This window comes from Carcharhinus amblyrhynchos, chromosome 6 (assembly GCF_965287045.1).
Source record: "Carcharhinus amblyrhynchos chromosome 6, sCarAmb.v2.hapA, whole genome shotgun sequence".
In the NCBI taxonomy this organism is placed as follows: Eukaryota; Metazoa; Chordata; class Chondrichthyes; order Carcharhiniformes; family Carcharhinidae; genus Carcharhinus; species Carcharhinus amblyrhynchos.
Genome location: NC_137329.1, coordinates 85,562,163 through 85,584,530, shown reverse-complemented (window position 1 = coordinate 85,584,530; position 22,368 = coordinate 85,562,163). Strand labels below are relative to the sequence as shown.

At 40.0% G+C, this 22,368-nt stretch overlaps 1 protein-coding gene across 5 annotated transcripts in view; it reads left to right on the top strand.

The window, feature by feature from the left end:
• Positions 1–22,368, top strand: part of phf21b (PHD finger protein 21B) — a 209,628-nt gene that overhangs the window by 110,583 nt on the left and 76,677 nt on the right. For all 5 annotated transcript variants that reach the window (XM_080190853.1, XM_080190852.1, XM_080190854.1 and 2 more), the window contains one exon: positions 10,454–10,546. In XM_080190853.1, the coding sequence (XP_080046979.1) occupies positions 10,454–10,546 (93 nt within the window). The remainder of the gene's footprint in view (positions 1–10,453; positions 10,547–22,368) is intronic.

Here is a 22,368-nt window from a genome sequence, read left to right as displayed (position 1 = left end):
CATCTTCAGTCAGTCATCTTTAGTTGGTTCATCAATTACCTTCCCTCCATCATCAAATCAGAAGTGGGGCTGTTTGCTTATTGGTTCTGATTATTGTGCCATCACAATAACTTGGGTGCTGAAGCAGTCAATGCCCATATGTAGCTAGACTTTGACAATTGAATCACAGAGCCAGGCAATGGCCATATCCAACAAAAGAGAATCCAGTCTTCACCCCTTGACATTCAGTGTGTTGTCATCCTCCACTAGCAACATCCCGGCGGTCACCATTGACGAGAAACCCCCTCGACAGAGATTTGACTGGAGCATAACCTCAAGCAGATGACTTGGTCATATAGTACATTGTTGTTTGTGGAATTTGCTGTGCACGGATTGCTGAATTTCCTACATTTAGTAACGTAAGTAATTTATTGGCTCCAGTGCAGTTTGGAGAGGTCTGAGGTTGTAAAAGCTGCTGGCTAAATCAAGTTTCTTTTTAGGGCTTTATCTACATTTGCTCGCTTTTTCATGGAATTAGATGTTTGAATACCTGTTTCCCTGTGTTAATTCAAATCCTCCAGTACATTTCCATTAGGTATACTTGTCCACACCTTTATTTAACTTCCACTCATAATGCATTTATTGCTTCACACTTAGCAACGTTAAATTGCATGTGTCACTTGCCAACACATTCTGCTAATATATTTGCCTTCCTGAAACCTTTGATATTCCTCGCTTTGTCAAATCTCATTTTCAATCCCAAATTTTGTGACTGTTTTCAAACCTTATATCCCAGTCTAAATCATACTGGAAAAAGTATATCTAATGATTCCTGGGATGCACCACTTTCGACCATTCTCGAGTCAGAACGTCCATTTTGCATGAATTTTCAGTCAAGGCTGCTGAACTTCCTGTTGCACTATATGACATTTCTTTAATAAGCCTTTTCTGAGGCATCTTACTGTATTCTTTTTGAAAATCCATGTATCTATTGCATTCTCTTCATCTATCCAATCAGCCTTCAATAAACTTATCAAACATATGTCTTAACAAATTTGTGTGGGATGTCTTTGATTAGCACATTATTAACATGCATTGCAGTTTGATTTATAGATACCTAATTTATCTTCCTCCTTCCTTTTGAACAACTGTGATATGCCACGGCCAAAGCTTCTGTTACAAACTTCCGAGGGTGAGGTCTGCTAACAAATCCACCTTGAATTGTGTAATTTTTTTTGAAAACCGTTTTCTTTTTTACAATAAGCTCCAGCAGTGATACTGGGGGAGTCTGGAATAATTCCACTACTAAATCATGTATCTTTCCCAATCTTGATATAAATTTAATTTTAAAAATGTTGCACTTGAGATGCAGTGATAATTACTCAAATCCTGCAGATACGATGGGAGCTTGATTTTTCACATTTGGATCAATCAATATAGCAGATTCAAATGCTTATAAGCTAGGTCATCGCCAAGGTCAGATGAAAAATTGAGATCTGTTGGTTGCATTCAAACATCCTTAGATTTGAGAAAAGTGCTCACTCAAGGTTAGCCTGTGCACTGAAAAGCCCAAAATAAGTGTAATTCTGAAAGCCTGCAATTATTTAGAAAACAATAATTCAGGAATTGAGTTAAATTTGCTGAGCTGTTGCTTAGCAACATTTTCTAGCACATAATAACTTTTGTACTACTTACACTGTGGAATATTTTTATACTGTGCTAAGGGAGAAAATAACTAGTCATCATAAATTGACACAAATTTTCTTTTGTTCCCATGCATGGCATTTTGTAATATATATATATATATTAAATGTACAGAACCACCAGTTTGTTGAGGTACATTGGTTTAAGTTTCTGGCTTTGTGTAAACCTGTAGCCTTTTGCTATCTATTCTAATTAAAGAAGAAGAATGTGGAATGGGAAGGTAACTTTTTTGAGTGCTGAGCCGTAGATGGGTGACTGGTTCTTATTAACGATTTCATCCACGATATTTTGCCTTTAGAGCAATAATTTTGTGTAGCCCCGATTCCTGAAGTTTTGGGGAATCCTGGATTTTGGATTGAGGAAAGCTTTTGCTTAATTGTTGCTGTCAGTTCAATTGCAGTAACCCTGATGTGGTAAGAAGGCCAGTATTCCCCAAATTAAAGAGTTGAGCCTATTTCCTTTCAGTTTTGGTGCTAGCTCTGATATCATTTGGTTATTTGCACCTTCGGCTACCAGTTCTGGTGGATGGATCACTTGAGGGGTCAACGTTGACAGATTACTGTGAGATTGTACCACTTCATACTGCACTGGAATGTGAGACTTGACTTTGTGCTCAAGTTCTGGTGTGCGACTTGAACCATGGAACTTTGTGACTCAGAGGTGCGATTGCTACCAACTGAGCCACAGCTGATGCTAATAGTATGGTATATAAAGACCTTTAACTGGCAGCTGGTGTGTGAAAAATCTATTTTGGGACCACTGAAAAACAGTTGGGCTTAGCATTTCATTTGCTATGCCTTCCATTTTTCCCAACCAAAGATTGCCCTCCACCAGGTGTTTAACTATGTCCTTTCCACTTCTTGCATTTCTACTCACCCCTTCCTTTCTCAGATTTTGCCTTCTCACTTTCTGCTGCACCATTTTCCATATTCATCAGATTATGCTCCACCAATGCTGCCAGCTCCAACAAGTTGCCACCATCAAACACATCTTCCCCTCAGGTCCCCGTTTTAGCATTTTGAGAGGAATGTTCCTCCACAACATACTGATCAATTCCTTAGCAACACGTGCCTTTTACGTTCTCTTTACCCATTGTCCAAGACCTTAAATGCTAAGTGCAACTATGATTTATTTGTACTGCTTCCAATTTGGTATAGTATTCGAAAGCCTGTGTTGGATTTAGTTCAGCAAGCATGATCTCGAACTTCTAGTGGTCTGCTATTATAATTCTCTGCCGCATTCCCACTTTGATATGTTTGTTCCCAGGTTCCTACAGTGTTCCAGTGAAACTTGATGTGGGCTTGAGGCTCAACAACTCAAAATTCTGTCGCGCATTTACTGCTTTCCAAACTTAGTATTAAGTTCAGATCATTTCAGATTATAATCGTGTCCTTGATTTTCAGGTGTCAGTTGTTGAGTCTGCTACTATCATTATTAACTTATTGTAGGCCTTTCATTTGTCTCCTTTCTTGTCCCATTGCTGTTTCCCTTTACCTTGCACCATCATCCATTTTGTCTTTGAATGTCTCATGCAGTCGGCCTTCAGCTCCATAGCAGACTTTCCATTTTGGTTTTTTCCCCCAATATTTTCATAATCATCATATTAAAACCTGTTCACTTTGACTCCCCAAAGACTATCCACTGTCTATGTAACTCAAGTTAGGAGTACTTACCTGGATGAGTGCAGCTCCAACAACGGACAAGAAGCTCAACATCATCCAGGACAATATAGCCTGCTTTGATTGACGCCACATCCATTCACTCCCTCCACTGCTGGCACACTTTGGCGAGAGTGTATGCTATTTATAAAATGTACAGCAGCAAATGGCCAGCTCTCCTTCAACAGCACCTCTGAAACCTGCGACCTTTGCCATCTAGAAATGATATTGGTATTGGATTAATTTCTTCTATTTTCTGTTTCTTATATAACCTCAGAACAGTTGCAGAATCGCTCTTTGCCTTTAACATATTCATGCTATACAGTCCCTTGTGTGCTTAATCAAATTGTACAGCACTATTCAATTTACATGATCCTTTCGTATTAAGTTCATAACTTGCAGCCCTCAGGTACTAAGCTTCACCTTTCCAGTCTGACTTGTTGTAAACACTTAGGCCAGTTCTGACTCTTGGTCCCTACATTCCACGCATACTAATACTAATGTCCAGTACATTAATACACATTATAGATGGAACCAATAATTTGGCACAAAGTTAATAGTCACATGGACAGATGCAAACTAATTAAGGAAAGCCAGCATGGATTTCTTAAAGAAAAATCATATTTAACTATCTACTAGACTTTTTGAAGAGATAATAGAGTTGGAGAGTAATGATGTTGATGTGGTGTACATGGACTTTCTAAAGGCGTTCGATACAAAGCCACACAACAGACTTGTGAGCAAGGTTGTAGCTCATGAAATAAAAGTATCAGCTTGGATATGAAAATGGCTGTATGGCAGGAAACGATAGGGGATAATGGATATTTTTTGTGCTGGAAGAAAGCTTGTAGAGGAGCTGATGAGTGTTGGAATCTTTGCTGTATACTAATAACCTAGATTATGATGCAATTCCAAATTTTGCAGATGTTACAAAACTCAGAAGCATTATAAACTATGAGGATGACAGTGTAGAATGTAAAAAAGGACATAGACAAGTTGTTGGAATGGACAGACAGAGGGCAGATGAAATTCAATGTAGGCAAATGTGAAATAATTAATTTTCGTCGAAGAACATGGACAAAGTATAAAATAAGGGTTACAATTCAAGGGGGTGCAGGAACAGAAGGAACTTGCCACGTGTGCAAAGATCATTGAGGATGGCAGTTAAAGTAGAGACTGCAGTTAATAAAGCATATAGCAATTGAGCCATTCAAAAGAGCATAGAGTATAAGAGCAAGAAAGTTACGTTGAACTTGTGTAAGTTGCTGATTAAGCCTTGGCTGCAGTCCTATTTAATTCTGAATGCCACACTTGAGGAAGAATGTGAAATTGTTGGAGCGAGTGCAGAAAAGATTCACAAGAATGGCTCTTGTGATGAGCAACTTCAATTATGACAATAGATCGAAGAAAGGACTGTTTTCCTTAGAGAAAAAAAAGTTGAGAAGAGATTTGGTAGAGTTGCTCAAAACTGTAAGGGGCCTGGACAAAATAGATTGGGAAAAACTGTTCCAATTTGTGAAAGGACCAAGATTGAGAGGACACATATTTAAAGTCAGTTGTGAAAGAGACAATAGCAGTGTGAAATTTTTTTTTCACGCAGTAAGTGATTAGGGTCTGGAATGCAGCACCTAAAAATGGTATGGATGCAGGTAAATAGAATTAGTTATTTGAAAACAGAATTTGTAGGATCATGAAAAGAAGACAGGAGAATGAAACTAGCTGAGTTGCTCATTTGAAAAGCATGTGCAAACACAATGGGCCAAATGGCCTTCTATGCCAAATCGATTCTGTAAGCTGAGATAGCATTGAGTGAAGGAGAGACACTCCTATTTATCAATGTCTCCCAATGATTCCATTATATGGTTACAAATCCATGCAAGAATCTTATTACTATAAACAGTTCTCAGACACTGAAGGCTAGCATCAGTGACTTTCCTACTTTTTCAGCACCTCATCCTTTAACAAACTTCCTTTAACAAAGCATCCTGTTCAGCAGAAATGATGGCTGTTTTAACTCATTGTGTGCTGATTCTACAAAAAGTAATGTACATCAAGATGCATGGGTAGCATGAATAAACACTCCCCTACTTCTACCTGTTCTTTCCACCAGGAGCTATCCAGGTGACACTTGTACAGTCAGCTCAGCCCGCACAACAACATTGCAGACTTTGTTTTTGACCACACCGTCCATAATAAATTGATAACACCAACGCCATGGGTGGAAATTTTATGTGATTTGTCAGGCCAGGCTCTGACTGAAAAGTGGCATGTGTATCTCCAGATGCACAGCGGAGTTTTTGGATTTGACAAAGAAAAGTTGGGTGGTGGTTTACTCGATCAGCTGGCTCCACCAAGACTGCAGTGCCAAATCAGCATTGAAGTTGAACCCCACCAACTCCATAAGCTTTGGGTCAACCCCCCCCCCCCCCACAAAGGTATTGGGGACTCTTATCCCCCTCACCCTCCCACACACACAACTACCCCCGCAACTGTATTGCAGGCACTCTATCCCTCTGCCTACACACAAACAAGTGTCTCACTGTGCTTCGTGGGCAATTTCTAAACCCCTCACTCCACTGAATGGGGTTCCCCAGAGGACTCAGCAGTCGCTGGGGTTATGACCCCCTGGGGGGAGGGAAGCATTACCTGGCGCTCTGGTAGGATCCCCTTTAACTGAATCCTGTTCCTCTTGAACTGTTGCAAACCTTGGAAATGTGATGCCACATCAGCATGGTTTGAATATTTAATTGGGGGTGGGAATTATGGCGGGATGGTCCTTTAGTAATAAAATTGATTTAGGTTAGGTTACTGCCCTTTTGTGCATGGGAATCTCATCATTACATCACCAACAAGGGGCAGGGAAAATTCGTTTCCCAATTCTTGTGGGATTTTGCGCCTGTGTTGCTGTTTACCCTTGTGGCAAATGGGGGTGCAAAATCATCTGGGTTGAAACAACAACTGGGCGCAGCATTGGCTGGGATCTTGTGCCCATGCAAATGGGGATATGGGTGCAAAACCCCACGAGAGGCCAAAAGTGAGATTCTCACTGGCACGACCTTGCCTGCACCAGCACTTAAGGAAAACAAAATTCCACCCATTGTGTTCTTCATAACAGTAGCTATCGGGCTTCAGATGATTAATGACTATCAACCGCTCATGTCTGATCTGATCCAACTGTATGAGAACGTTAATCCATTTAAGCTGTAAGATGGTTAATGTCCACAATAATCACTGATTTCAAACCTGGAAGCTATTGAAAAAAATCTGCCCCGCGTCTTCCTCTTCGAAATAACAACTTGATTTCGATCAAAGTAGAATTCCTGCAAACTCAGATTCTCAGGATGCCACTTGTTGTAACTTTATGTTGATACAATTGTAAACTGCTACTCTCCACAATTAAGAATTTGATTAGAACAATCAGATGCAACTTCCAGATGTATGCATATTTGTATCTGATCATAAGCATCAAAGCCATGAAAATTATGTATGTACAAACTTAACCTCCAAATCAATTTCCATTTAATTTACTAAATTCATGCTATGGATCCAAAGATAATGCCAAACAATGCCATTAATCTTCAAATAAATTTTCTATATGGAAGTTATTGTTTTGAGTTAAAAACTGAACTAGTGTGATAGTGTCAAGCATAACAAAACGTATGGATGCTTGTGAAGTTCTCTGCATTTCAAAAGGAGACTAACTTTGATTTCAGTCAGTCAGGTGCTTGCAGCTTCAAAGTAAGCTTAAAACTGAAACACTGAATCAATTTGTGTTACAATCCAACTAGTAAGATGTCAGCAGATTGTTATCATCACAGCAGAAATCTTCTTTTCTCAAGATAATCATGAAATTCATCAGAAATTCAAAAATCCCAATTACTTGTATGGCCCTCTCTGGAAGTAGAAATTCTCTTGTAATTTAGTGTAATCAGAATTTCATTGTGGCTTCAGTGAAAGTCGGTTTTTCACAATATAAGTGTGCTTGCACCAGATGGACTGTCGGAGTTCAAGAAGGTGGCTCACCGTCTCAAGCAATTTGGCCTGGGCAACAAATGTTGGCCTTCCCAGCGATGCCCTCAAAAAGAATAAATAAATAACATCATAGAATCTCTACAGGGCAGAAGGAGACTGTTGGGTGCATTGGGTCTGCACCAACCACAATCCCATCCAGGCCCTATTCCTGCAACCCCACATATTTATCCTCAGTTCCAATTTAATTGAGATTAAAATTTTCAACTAAACACAATACTGTACACCTTAATAAAAAGCTGAGTCCTTTGCCAGAGATATAGAAACATTCATTTATACTTACACTTAGAAAAAATAAATTCCTTTTTCTTTCCCTTGATGTGCTTATGTGAATTATTCAAAAATCTGAATAAAACAGAATAGGTTCAGTTTCAAGTTAAAGGAAAACTTCAGTGTTCCAGTAAAAAGAGTTAGAGGAGGGAGCTTCCACAGTTTAAGCACTCAAACAGTCACAACTTGCTCTCTGACCTAAAATCAGAATCAGGAATGGCTAGCTGATAGAAGTCATGATGTGGGTATGCCGGCGTTGGACTGGCGTAAACACAGTAAAAAGTCTGACCACCAGGTTTTAGTCCAACCTATTTATTTGATAATATACTCACAAGCTTTCGGGTTAGCCCGAACTGATAGCCAAGTTCCGCACACATGAGGACGGTCTCAACAGGGATCTTGGGTTCATGTCGCACTATCTGTAACCCCCGTGACTTGCCTGGGTTTGCAAAACCTCACTTACTGTACTGTCTGGAGACAATACACATCTCTTTAAACTGTGATCAGTGCTCCTTCCGCTCACATTATCAGCCACTTCAGGTCTTGAACAGCAGGTTAGGTGTAAGGATTCGCATTCCAATCAGTAATCTCTAAACTGTCTGTGCTTTATATGCTCTGTCTGAGGCCAGAACTCTCCATTCACCTGACGAAGGGGCTAACCCGAAAGCTTGTGAGTATATTATCAAATAAATAGGTTGGACTAAAACCTGGTGTTAGCTGATAGAAGACAGAGGGGGGTAGTTGATGGGAAATATTCAACCTGGAGTTCAGTTACAAGTGGTGTGCCTCAGGGATCTGTTTTGGGGCCACTGCTGTTTGTCATTTTTATAAATGACCTAGATGAGGGTGTAGAAGGATGGGTTAGTAAATTTGCTGATGACACCCAAGTCGGAGGAGTTGTAGACGGTGAGGATGGATGTTACAGTTTGCAGAGGGACATAGATAAGCTGCAGAGCTGGGCTGCGAGTGGCAAATGGAGTTTAATGTGGAAAAGTGTGAGGTGATTCACTTTGGTAAGAGTAACAGGAGTACAGAATATAGGGCTAATGGAAGGACTCTTGGGAGTGTCGACGAGCAGAGAGATCTCGGTGTGCATGTGCATAGATCCCTGGAAGTTGGCACCCAGGATGATAAGGTTGTTAAGAAGGTGTACGGTGTGTTAGCTTTTATTGGTAGAGGGATTGAATTTCAGAGCTGTGAGATCATGTTGCAACTGTACAAAACTCTGGTGCGGCTGCACTTGGAGTATTGCGTACAGTTCTGGTCGCTGCATTATGAGAAAGATGTGAAAGCATTGGAAAGGGTGCAGAGGAGGTTTACCAGGATGTTGCCTGGTATGGTGGGAAGGTCTTATGAGGAAAGGCTGAGGGACTTGAGGTTATTTTTGTTAGAGAGAAGGTTAAGAGGTGACCTAATTGAGGCATACAAGATGATCAGAGGGTTAAATAGAATAGACAGTGAGATCTTTTTTCCTCCGATGATGGCTAACACAAGGGGACATGGCTTTAAATTGAGGGTTGGGTTGGTAATTATAGGACGGATGTCAGAGGTAGGTTTTTTACTCAGGGTAGTAAGAGCGTGGAATGCCCTGCCTGCAGCAGTTGTGGACTTGCCAACTTTAAGGGCGTTCAAATGGTCAGTGGATAGGCATATGGATAACATTGGATTAGTTTAGGTTAGAGGGTCATAAGATTTGTTCCACTGGTCGGTGCAACAACGAGGGCCAAAGGGCCTGTACTGCGCTGTAATGTTCTATGTTCTAAAATGTAATTCAGAATTTTCATCAACTCTTGAGTTCACAATCTTAAATTTGAAATGAACGCTTTGGACAACCCTCACACTTCCATGCACACCCAAAGGCAATGTGCGTAGGACTAACAAATTACAAACTTAAGTAGCCTATGCCATTAACTATAATGAATATAACAGAACATCAGCTGACCTCAACTGAAAATTAATATCACACACAACTTTTTGGCAGTTTTTCATTCATAGATTAGGAAGCTTCCTCTTACTTGAACACAGAAACTGAGAACAAAGCAAGTTTCCTTTTACCTTAGAACACAATGTGCCACCTATTCCTTTCTTATGGCAGTTTTAACTTTTAACTGTGGGCTTCTTTAACTTTCTTCTAACTTTTCCTTAGCCCGGAATTTTCTTCAGTGCAACTCTTTTACAATATTGTCCTCCATGACCGCCTACACAGTCTCTTTTCCTCCTCTCTTAGAGGACAAGAGAGGAGGAAAAGTGAAGTTAGAGGACAACTTTACTGCTCACTCAGGAATTCCCCAAACCACTCAAGGTAGTGTTACTTTCATGATCTCTGTGGGCAGTGGAAGATTCACAGTCAAGCTTTCACCATATCTACTTTAACCTGCTTTACCCACTCTTATTGTAAGATGCAGTTGTGTATTTGAGGAGTCAAGGAAGCATTTAACTGCTCCGCCATATCTAATGTTGCCATTTGAACCGTACAGCTTTGGAGCTCAAGTCAAAGGAGATGCTGATGGGAATTATTAAATTATTTTGAAGTGCATATAACCTTTCAGCTGCAGAGCTCACACATGGAATTAAATATTCTGTTTTTGTGTGCACAGGCTTTAATTTTTTTTGTCTTTCACTTTATTTTGCCCTGAGGAAAAGATTCCTTTTTCAAACAAGATCATTAATGGTTAAATTGTTGGAGTATTGTTCTTGTCAGGTTAGAAATTTCAAATTTTTGCAGAAATTATAATTTCAATTGTGAAAGGTAATTTACAAACTATCACTGACCAACACATTTAATTACATTGTCATTCTTTTTCCTTGTATAGATGCTGGGAACTATTACTGCAGTGCCCATTAAGGTCCCCCAGGTCAGCTCATTGCAGAGGTTGGCAGGCCAAGGACCAGCAGTGCTACCTCAGGTAATGTTAAAGGCTGAATGGTAATACCTTGAGCTAGAACTTCAGATATCAGGTACTTGACCTAAATTCATTGCCATTGCATTGTTCAATCCATTTTTTCCTATAATGAATTGTTAGAGTTTAGAAATCCCAATAGTTCATAGTGAGGGATATCACTACTGTGATTAAAAAATAAGTACTGTGTGTACTTATTTTTATACTGCTTTCTAAATTAATGGATAATACATTAGAATTGTGTAGTTAGTACCAAATATTAGTTATCATTAAATTAGAGAGTAATGAATGAAGAGAAAATATGGACTTGATGTTCAAAAAGTTCAATATGAAACTTAGAGAATTGTTTATTAATCTTCATAACAGTTAGTAAAACTAACAGATCCAGACCCAATTTCATAGTTGCGATATCCCAACAAAAGCACAAAGTGTTAGATTCATGTGTAAATATATTGTCATCACTTTGTTTTATTCATTTACGAGATGAGTGATGCTGGCTAGGCGAGCATTTATTGCCCATCTCTTATTGCTCCTGAGAAGGCCTTCAGTACAGTGCAGGAATGTCAGTGAAATAAGGCTGTGCCTCCTTTTTGCGCCATTAGCTGCCAGAAATTGCTAGTTACCAACAAATTAACTACTAAACATGCAAGAAAAGGTTGGGGCTTATCCATTCAAGCATAACTAACTGAATTTTTATTGAATGTTTAATTGCTGCCAAACCAGCTCTGTGGCAATGAAAATTCACTTTTACAATTGCAGATGCTCATTTCTTTAGATATTAATTGTTATTGGGAATATTGTAAAACTTATTTTTTGTGTATTCTTTGTCTCTTGTCTTTTTTAAATCACATTTTTCTTCCTGTCCTTTTTGTTTTCTGTACATTATTTTGCATTGAATTCAATATATTATTTTACACCTGCTTTAGACTGTGCCATGTCAGTAAGGATTCTGTAAGCTGATTAGTTAAAGAATCACTGTGATCACAGAGGTCCCAAATTCCCTATAGAAGGCATCTCATTATTGTAGATTTAATAACCATAATTTGGCACTGAAAAGTGCACCAAACATTTGGGCAGCTGTAAGTGTAATGAACAGGAAGTACTTTTAGTTTGCACTGACCCCAAAATGGAGTTCATTGATCATTGTCTTGTCCACTGAGTTCTTTTGTTTGGTGTTGACTTGTGTCAAAATCTGCAGTACATCCAATTTTTTTTGTGATCGTTTATTGTCCAGCAACAGATTCCTCATGCTTTAAGATTAATAACAGTAGAATGTAAACATCAGGGCCCAGATTTTCTGTACACCTCAGAGGTACCCCAGAAGGTATGATGGGGAATCCCTTGGAAGTCTCCATGTACTGACTACATGGAAATTTCCCAGGAAATTTCAACTTCTGCTGGACAATTATCCTGTGCCTCAAATATTCAGAAACTTTGATGTAAAATTGGAAACTTCAGAGTTCCAATTCTCTTAGCAAAATAGTTACCCAGGAAAAGTTACTAGAACTAAAACTTGTTCTAATTCCTGGGTAACTAAAATACTGAGCCACTTGGTTGCTCCCTCTTGACTTCCCAACTACCTCAACCTCGACCTGCCAACTGCCCAATTACCTTCCTGTTGACCACCACACTCATACCTCCTGACTGCACTTCCTGACAAGCTAACGACCTACCAGATCCTTTATTGGACCTTTGGACTAACCTTTTGATCATTTGATTACCCGACCACCAAACTATCCTTCTGATGTCCCGCTACCCTTTGACCTAACACTTCCTGACTCATCCTACCACTTATAATACACACTCACCTTTTCTCCTGCCAAAGCATCTGGGATATTTAAATGTAGTAACTTCTGGCAACTAGTATTGTAAAAAGAAGGCATAGCCTCATTTCACTGACATTCCTGCGCTGCACTGAAGTTCTTCAGGGGCAGCCACATTGTTTTTCAGCAGGCCCAGGTTAGGAGTCTGAGTGAGAAATGTGCAGCTCCAGTCTAAGGTGAGTAAAAAGTAGCGGAGTAGTAATTCAACGATGATTTCCACTCCACGGAAAAATCTCCTCCAGGCCACATATAGAATGTTCAAGTTTTGACTTCAGCATTTTTGAATGCCAGCATTTTATCAGGAAAAGTGTAGGTCCCAACACCAGCAGCAGAAGCTAGCAGTTGCAGAGAACTCCTGTTTCTGATATTTACAATCAGGCTTTATTTCCTGCATTTCACCTGCATTAGCTAGATTGCCTGCATGCTAGGCAAGTATTGGAGAAATTAGCTGGGCCAAGCTGTAAGAAGAAACTAGCTTGACAAAAATAATCTGGCTGCACATGTATTAAATCTACATAACGGGGCAAAGTACACTCAGTAATCTTAGTATATGATTGTAGAGTCCATTCATTCCTTTGAATGGCACTGATATGATGATTTTTCTTTTATTGAACAGAACTTAAAATTAAATCATTACAGAAAGAGAAAAGCTGGAGAGAGAGAGACTGGCTTCTGCCGGTCCTGTACTGACCAAAGCAAAACTCCAAACAGACTGAACAGGTTTCGAAAACAGACTACTAGCTGAACATACAGTTCCACAATACATCAATCCTTGTCTCGTGGCCTCGCAGATGTTGTTCATGAAAAGCTTTATTTGGCTTATGAAGTCTGTTTTTACTGGCTTTGTACTTTCAAAAATGTAGTCAATTTTCCACCTAACTCAGCATGCCTTCTGAGTTTTAAAATGTAGTCAAGTTTTTTTAAGCTTAGTGTTTAAATGTAATTTAATAGGCAGAAATATCTTAGTGAAGTCTTTGCATAAATGAAGCATATCATACACAGGCTCAACAATAATACAATATGTGTTGAATTCTGACTATATTATTAGTTTTACCTGTATTCTTCTGCAGTAACATAAATTTGGCAAGAACATATTACAGAGAAGATTGAATAAACTGGCTATATGAGCCAAGTGTCAAAGGTTGACTTAACAGCCGTGGAACCAGGACACCAACAAGGTGCCAACCTATCAGGGAATGGGAAGAGATGGGAGAAAAAATGGTGGCAAACTGATGCTTTAATATATTTGCGAAGAAGGAGGGGTGTTGAAAGAATGAACAAAATGAAATTAAGTTTTCATCTTTTCTGTAGACTGTCATTGCCCTTAGAATAAACAGTGTATAAACCCAAGGGTGATTTTAAGATTTTATAGACTGAATCGTGTGTACACCAGATTATTGTCATGAAAAAATCATTATATCACGAGTCTTATACTGCTTGTGTGCATGTGTAGTGGTAGATGGCAGATGAGGCATATTTTGTACTGCTCAGGTTACAAACGTACAAAAGCAAAATACCGTAGAAGCTAGAAACCTGAACTAAAACAGAAAATGCTGGAAATGCTCCACTGTGGACAGAAAAAGAAAGTTAACTCTAAAACGACAGAATTCCCACAGTGCAGAAGGAGGCTGTGCAGCCCATCAAGCCAGCACCGACTTCTTGAAAGAGTATCTTACCCAGGCCCATCCCTCACCAATCCCCATAACCTTGTGCATTTACCAAGACCAATCCATGGGTTTTTGCCATTGGCGCAGAAAGTTTGAGATGGGAAATCTCCCAGTTTGGCAGACTTCCCATGAAAATGACCCTGATGCACTATTTTTGCAATGTGGTGGGGGTGTGATCAAGTTAGGCCTCCTGCCTCCAGGGAAGCTTTGAGGTGACCGTGAAATCTGGCGAGTCCCAGGCCCAGCTGGTTAGAAGGCCTATCTCAGTTTCCTAAGACTTTGGCCTTGTTGTATGCAAAGCTGTAACTCTCAATCTCCACCTATTACCACGCAACCTCCATGCCTCTCATACTACCCCAACTACCTCCATGCCCTCATATGTTCAATGCCACTCCATTCCCCCTCATAACCTCCATGACATCTCCATAACAATTCAACAAATGCTAACTGTGAGTAGACCTTGGGATCCATTAGGAGATGAAAACATTTCAACTTCTGATCGCCTGAAACATCTGACACTTAAATTATAAGTTAGATGTAGAAAGAAAAGCATAATGCATTAAAGCATTTCAAAAATTTTAAATTCCCTCCAGTAGTCAATCTGTTGTAAAGGCAAACAAATGTCTGTTTTCTAACCACGTCAAAGACACCTAATCCTTTAAAAGCCTTTTTAAAACGGTCCTACTGGCTAAGGTAAATGATTTTGAATCTTTTGAAACTTAGCCAAGCATTCATAATAGCTATAATAAAAACCCTTAAGAAACGTCAGCAATAGTGCCCATTGAATTTGCAAGATCAGAACTTTTTTTTTCAGGGCTCCATGAGATGGCCTCTCAATCAATGCACTCCAGTGGCAGACGCCTGCTTCTTACTGTTCCTATAGCTGCAGCCTGATTTTCTTTTCATTTTTAAAAAGCTGGGGTTTAAATAACTTCTGACCTTTATACATCCTTTTAAGCATTTATATCTCCTCCATAAATTTGTGACTCCCACACTGGAATATGGAGTATGTTTCAGTTCAGCATTGGTTTTAAATTGCAGAGTTTGGGTTTTCTGCCTGCGTGATTCATGCTTCACTTCTCCAATTTTAAAGACTTTCATAGCCAACCTGAAACAGCGTTTTGCCAGGTAGAACTTACAGTAACTGAACAAGTAAAATACTCTGTTTTTATTAGACAGCATCCTAGAAGCATTACCTGCACGATTAGAGTTGAATTACATGTGTACTTGCACACATGACATGTGTTGTTAATGATTAGGGAAGATGCCCAATATTATATCTTTTTTTTCTCCATTGATGACAAACATGCTTGTTGTGGACTGCCTTGTCCACCCAGTTGCTAATCACTTTTTTCGTTCAATATAGCAAAGTTATAACTTGTATTATTGTGAAGCAGCATCCATTAGTGTTACTGAAGGCATTTATTAATTTCTTATTGATGTTGCCATATAAGCAGGATTAAGGCTCTGACAAACGAGGCCAAATTCTTTGATTTTTCTCCCTCCTTGAACACCCCAGACCTTTTCCTCCACAGTCATACAAAATTTGAACATTACTTCTGAATTCCTGCGACAGTCCACCATCAAATTTGACTTTTGCCAAATATAGACCTCATCCCCTCCCCATGCTGCGTACCCCCATGGCTACCCACAATCTTCCCAATTGCAGAATTCCTCCCCAAACCTCCCAGCACTATGATGTGTTTACTACTTGTAACTTAGAGCATCTTCTCCAATCATTAAGAACATATTTCATACATGTAATTCAATTCTAACTGTGCAGGTAATGTTTCTAGGATGCTGTCTAATAAAAAGAGTATTTTAATTGTTTAGTCACTGTAAATTCTACCTGGCAAAATGCTATTTGTAATATTTAATATTGTGTTACTCAGTGACCTGTGACTAGTGGCAATTGGCTGGCTTGATGTATGCTAATTTGTGTATGAACACTTCACTTCTGTCACACTTCAAATGCCATATTTGTCGGAGGGGGAGGACGGTGTGAAGTGAGAGAGTTGGTGGATTATATCCAAAACCGTTTTGTCAATCACTTGCACCTACAATGGACAAAGATGCGGTTTGAAATCTTCTTGTAAGATAATTAATGCAGATAATTAAGTGACCTACAGCATAGAAAACACAGGGGCCAGTGATTGTACCATAATTAGTTTTACAGTCAGAATACTTGAGGACTAATTTGCAGGATTGTGGGGACAAAGCTTGGGTGTCAGATGAAATTAGACAGCTCATTGAGCCATCGTAGGCATGACAGGCCGTTTGTCTTTTTGGTGCTTTAAGATTCTATGAATATAATGTAAAGGGAAAAATGTCAAAAGCCAACATTCGGAGTGGAAAGGAACAAATTTTTAGAGATATGGAATAGTTAGTGCTCAGATTATTTGTATTGAAAACTTCGCAGATGAAACCAAAAAAACTGAAAAATAGCTAAGGACAAGATGCATAGATGTAGAGCAAAGAAATTCACACCAGGAACAATAATTCTATGGATTGAGAAGGTTAGTTGGAAAAATTTACTTTAAGAAAGGAGCAGACATGAAGTTAAGGCTTTCAACAGAGAAGAAATTTAGAAGTAATGCCAAGAATCAAAGTTTTAAAAGCAAAAGGAGAATATGCAAGGATGATTTTCTGCCACTCTAAATCATATCCAAGGTAGGCTTTTGGAGCATTGGATTTAACAGTGACTGATGATGGTAAAAGATGAACCCCCATAAGGATGGGGACACCACTTGCAAACCTGGACTGAGATTGAATGGACTGTGCAGTAGTCCATATGATATATCTTTGGATTTGAGGGCAGCACTACGCTTGGAAGCATTTCCAGGTTTAGTGTAGAGAAATCTGTATGCATTTGAAAGAAAAGCTACGATGCTCCATATTAACAAACTGGGAGAACCTGGTTTATAATCATGATTCTCAGCTCAATTCTTTGTTGGGGCATATAACAAGAACAAAGAATTTGAGTGTTTGTAGATCAATCTAGTTACCCCTCTAGTAAATCATCAGATTGAAGAACAGGGTGATCCATTTTCCTGCATGTTGATTGTTTGCTTTAAGGATTTAACCTGTTACCTGATAAAAGATTCAAGTAGAAGGAGTTTTCTGCTGGTTGCACTTATGTATCCTTAATTACCTTGAGTAGACGATGCTGAGCTTTATTGAACTGCTGTAAGTCTTGTTCTACAGATTTTGTTTCAATTGCTCTCAAGGTATTTTCTGTGGTTTGTTCACGTGACGATACCTTGTACGTTACTGAAGTCTCTCACACATGGCTATATTTTGTACTAGCTGTATTAGTCTCACTTAAGTCGTCAAAGTCGCAGCAAAGCCTTCGCTGCCAAATTGCGTCTTGGCCTTGTCAAAATTATAAATGACATTCTCTAATTCTAATGGTAGTGCTTGATCCCTCTTTTTCGCACTGTCCCAACTTCTCTGAAGTTGTTCACATGGTCAATCACACCATTTTTGTTCAACATCCTTGTTGTGTTATATAGCTCCTCTCTCACGATTTCATTCTTTGTAGCCAGAGCTTCTCCAGCGATTGCTTTGCTTCCCACCTGTACACTGCTACCTCAGTTCCCAAAATATTTGTCGGTGGTTCCTTTCCCTTCCTCATCTTACTATTGTGCCTTGGTGACATCAACCCCATATATATGATCAATTTCTACACATGAGATAACAACACTCACTTCCACTTCAACAAAATTTTCTTAAGTTTAAAAATTGGGAAGATTGAAATCATGTTCACCTCTCTCTACCAATTCATACGCTCCCCATATATTGAGCTGGTTTTAATGGCTACAACAGTGGGCCTGACCACTAACTAGAGAGCTAGTGGCAACCCCACTGTCGCTATCTCTGGGAGCCCTGATGCGATTTAAATCACAAACCAGGCAATCTGCTGCCTTTCCCAGGGCTTTCAAGACAGGTTTCCTGCCTCCAGTTCAAAACTTGCCTTGTGGTTTTGTCCTATTGCTGCAACTACCATCACATTACTACTCTCCTCTGAAGTCTGAGAACTTGCACTGCTGTACCAGTGCTGATCTGGTACTGCAGATTATCTTTGAACTTTAAGTGCCAACATTTCTTATACATACCAATTACTACAATCAATTATTCTGATGCAACAAATTAAGAAAAATCTAATCAAGCAAGTATCCCATAGTGTAATGTTGTACAGTAAAAATATGAGAGGCTAAGTTGAAGGGAATAATTGTGTGGTCCCCAGGGCTTCCAATTGAGTTGCCATCTCAGGTAATTCTTGCATCGTCATTAATTACTGTTGTCATGATTTGACTGTTGAATGTGTTGACTTCTGATTGATTCTTAGATTTGATTTATTAAGTTAGAACATGAGTATCTATCTTTCAATTGCACTATTTTGGTAACTTCCTGTGATGGATGAAGAAATTGCAGGATGGTTTTCATTCTTGGGATGGTATGCATGGTTCATGTGTTCTTTGGCTGCCTTCCATCTCATGAGAGGAAGGGCTGCACTTTGGTCAACTGTATTATAAACATAGCCTCGGTGTAACTAGGGAGTCTAGTCTGGTATAGCAGTCTTTGCTGTATTTGAAGATGAAGACAGTGGACTGGGAAGGTGCCCAAATCTCTGACCTCTCCTGCTTTCTTTGGACCATCTCAATAAACTAACTTTCCATTTCTCCTTGCCTCTTCCAATGTTTTTACAAACCGTCAATCTCTGAAAGTCATTATCATTGGTCACTGTCTTCCATCTTCATATCTTGCTTGTAGGATTTCTTGTAGCAGAGCTGTGGACATCTATCAGGTCCTGACCAGTGGCCAGTTCACTGTACAGAAGATCTTTGCGTATACAGCCATCATCCATCTGATGAACATGACCAAGCCAGTACAGATGTTGTTTGTAATCAATGGCATGTTCCAGGACTCATTTGGTGACTTTGTCCAGCCAAGCCTTACTGATGATACATCTGAGACAGCAAAGATGGAATCTGTCTCGCCTTTTCTCCTGCCAAGCATATGTTATCAAAATCTCACGGCTATAAAGGTGTGTGCTGAGGACACAGGCTTAGTACACTCGCTGTTTGATGTTCTCTGTCAGGTTGCTGTTCTGCACCTCTTATTCAGTTTGGACTTAATAGCTGCAGTTTTTGCAATACATGAGTGATGGAACCTCAGTGTGTGGAAGTTTATCAATGACCTTCAGCATTTTCACTGCTGATTAATGGTGGTATGACTACATCCTGGACTATGATGTTAGTCTGGTAGATGCTGATGATCAAACCAAACTCTTTTTGCAGATGTGAGAGAGTATCTCTTTTGTCAGTGCACATGTTCCTCTGTATGCAATATTAGCCCAGCGTCAGTGGCATAGAGCAACTCTCTGAGAACGTGATGTGTTTTTGTCTTGAATTTCAGCTGAGCAAGGCTGAAGAGTTTTTGGTCAGTTTTGGAATGTAAGTAGGCACCCACTCTCGATGAACTGAAGGCATAGGGCAGCAGTAAAGAGAAGAAAATACCAGAGTGTCAGCTCAGGACTCAACTTTGTTTGACCCTACTATAGATCACAAAGGATTCTGATGTTGCCCTGTCATAGCTGATTTTACCTATCATGTCATGGAAAGAGGAAATCACATTGAACAGCTTTGGTACTTTGGCAGGTGTTTCTTCAATAGCTTAAACATACCACCTTTGCTCACATAGTTCAATATCTTGATGAGGTGAATGAAGGCAATATATACTGGTCGTCTTTGTTCATGGCATTTCATTTGCAGCTGCTGGCCTAAGAAGATGTATCAATTATGGGCTTTCCAGTTTGGCAACTACGTTAGGATTCGAAAGGTGTGTTCAGCCAAGATCTACCACCCGACAAGGGCAATGTAGGCAAATACCTTTCCCACAATGCTGAGCAGGGAAATTCTATGATAGTTGTAATTGCTGCAGCCATCCTTTTTCTTGTACAGGGTCACATTGATTGCATCCTGGAACACCACCCCCTCCCTCCGCAGAGAGTGTTTATACAGGAATGTCGGTTTCCCATGCTTGTTGAGTTTGGATGGTAAATATCATCAACTGGAGCTTTGAAAGTGACTAGCAAGCCAATAGCTTTGCTTAACTCTTCCAGTGTTGGTTTGATATCAAGTTCTTCTGAAGTAGGCAGGGTCTCTATGGTATCTAGAGCTTCCTTTGTAACTGTGGCTTCCCTACAGTACCACCAATCTTTTAAAATGTTCATTGCTGTTGGTGATGACTCACCAGCCTTTCTTTTCAGTGGAGCTGTTTTCTTTGTTGATGGACCTGTTGCCTTTTTGATTTCTTCATTTATTCCCCCAGTGTTCCATGTATCAATGGACATCTGGATATTCTGGCATAGTTGTAATCAGTGCAGCATCTAGCATCTGTTGAACTTTACTTCGAACAACGCCTAGTGCATTGAGTCTTTTTGCTCAGATCTCTCTTTAATGAGAGCACATTGCTTTGCTTCAGGTTTCATTAGTTATGTTAGGTTTGAGCCAAGTCAGATTTTTTTTCCCACTTCACCTTCCCATATGTTAAGTGTGGTATTGTAAAGGGTGTCTTGAAGCATGTTCCACTTTGCTTCTGCAGTCTGTGCAGGAGAGTGCCTGTTCACTTGAGCCAAGGAACTGTTGATTGTTATCTGGGGAGACAATATGGCTGATATTGGTACAAAGACCACTTTTCTGCTTTGAATGAAAAATCTTGCATCCTAACCCTATTCTGCACCTGGAAGTGACTGTATCGCAGTCGGCACTGTGATAGCTGCATGTGTTCCAAATATTGTTGAGAGGGTCACATTTGCCATTTGGAAGGCTTAAAGGTTCAGTCTTTGAATGTCACTGAATGAGTGAATGAATAGGTGGTCGAATGGGCTAGGTGAGTGGGTAGTTGGGCCAAGGGACTTGATAGTCAGTTGGATAGTCGAGGTTGTATTTGAGCGATGTGCAAGAGTGACTGGGGATAGGCTTTAATCTGTCTTCTGGGTAATTGAAACTGAACCAGCCATATAAATACTGTGGCCACAAGAGAAACAAGCCAGACATTGGAAATTTGGCAATAACTCATCTCCTAATTCCCCAAAGGCTGTTTCATCATCTAAAAGACACTAGTCTAGATTTGGAGTATTCCACATTTGCCTGGATAAGTGCAGCTCCAACAGCGCTGAAGAGGCTTGACAACATTTAGGGCAAAAAAGTCTGCTGGGTTGGCACCCCATCCATCATCTTTAACGTTCACTATTGATGTGCAGTGTCAGCAGTATGTACCATTTACAAGATGCACTGCAGAAACTCAGCAAGGCTCCATCAGCAAACCTGCAACCTTTACCACCAGGAAGGACAGGGGCAGAAAATAAGTGGGAACATTACCTGAAAGTTCTCCTCCAAGCCTCGCTATCCTAATTTGGAACTATATTCCATTCCTTCAGAGTCACTGGGTCAAAATCCTGGAACATCTTCCTTGACAGCTTACAGGTTGTGGATAAGATGTCCTCGGTGGGGGTACTGCAGAGCAGATCCCGACTATTGCAGGGTTGCAGCTCAAGGAAAGCTCTGGTCAGGTCTGGTGGAGGGGACCACGTTAAAGCTCAATATCAACAGTATCCACAACTGATCAAGAATCAAGTACTGGAGGTCATGTCTCTCGGTGGTTTTATGTAGTTCAGGATTTTTTGGCACCTATGTCATGATCCTGATGCAGCCTTTGGTCATTTTTCTTATCCTGATCCCTCCAAGTGGACTGATATGGGGCTTGCCATCCTCCAATTGCTGAAGAATAACTTGAATGTACTTTCCTGAAATGTGTTTTCTTTGTTAACATTTCTGGGGAAGTTCATCTGATACTTGGAGAAACCACCTTATTGTAGAATAAATATGTATATTACTTTTGGGGGGAGAAACAGCATGGTGCATGTACCTACAGTGCATGGAGTGCAGCAGTTCAAGAAGGAGGCTGACCACCACCTTCTCCAGGGCAATTGGGGATGGGCAATAAATGCTCGCCTAGCCAGCAATGCCCACATCCCACAAAAGAATGAAAACAAATTGGTTAAGTACTGTCCAGAGTCTCCGACTTTAGTTCAAAGTCTGAGATATTCACAGGGTCATGGGGAGTGGGGGATTGTCATTCAGAAGTTTATGCTTCCTTTGTATTCTTCTGTAGATTCACGAGTCAGGGCTTTCACAGGGCATCAATGTGCATCTGAAGTCTGGTTTACGACAACCTGGAGACTTGACCTATTTAGTTTTATGAACCACGTACCTTAATTAACGTTTAGTGGCTGTGTTGTGTCCAAAAATTGCAAAAGGAATTCATGCTGTTA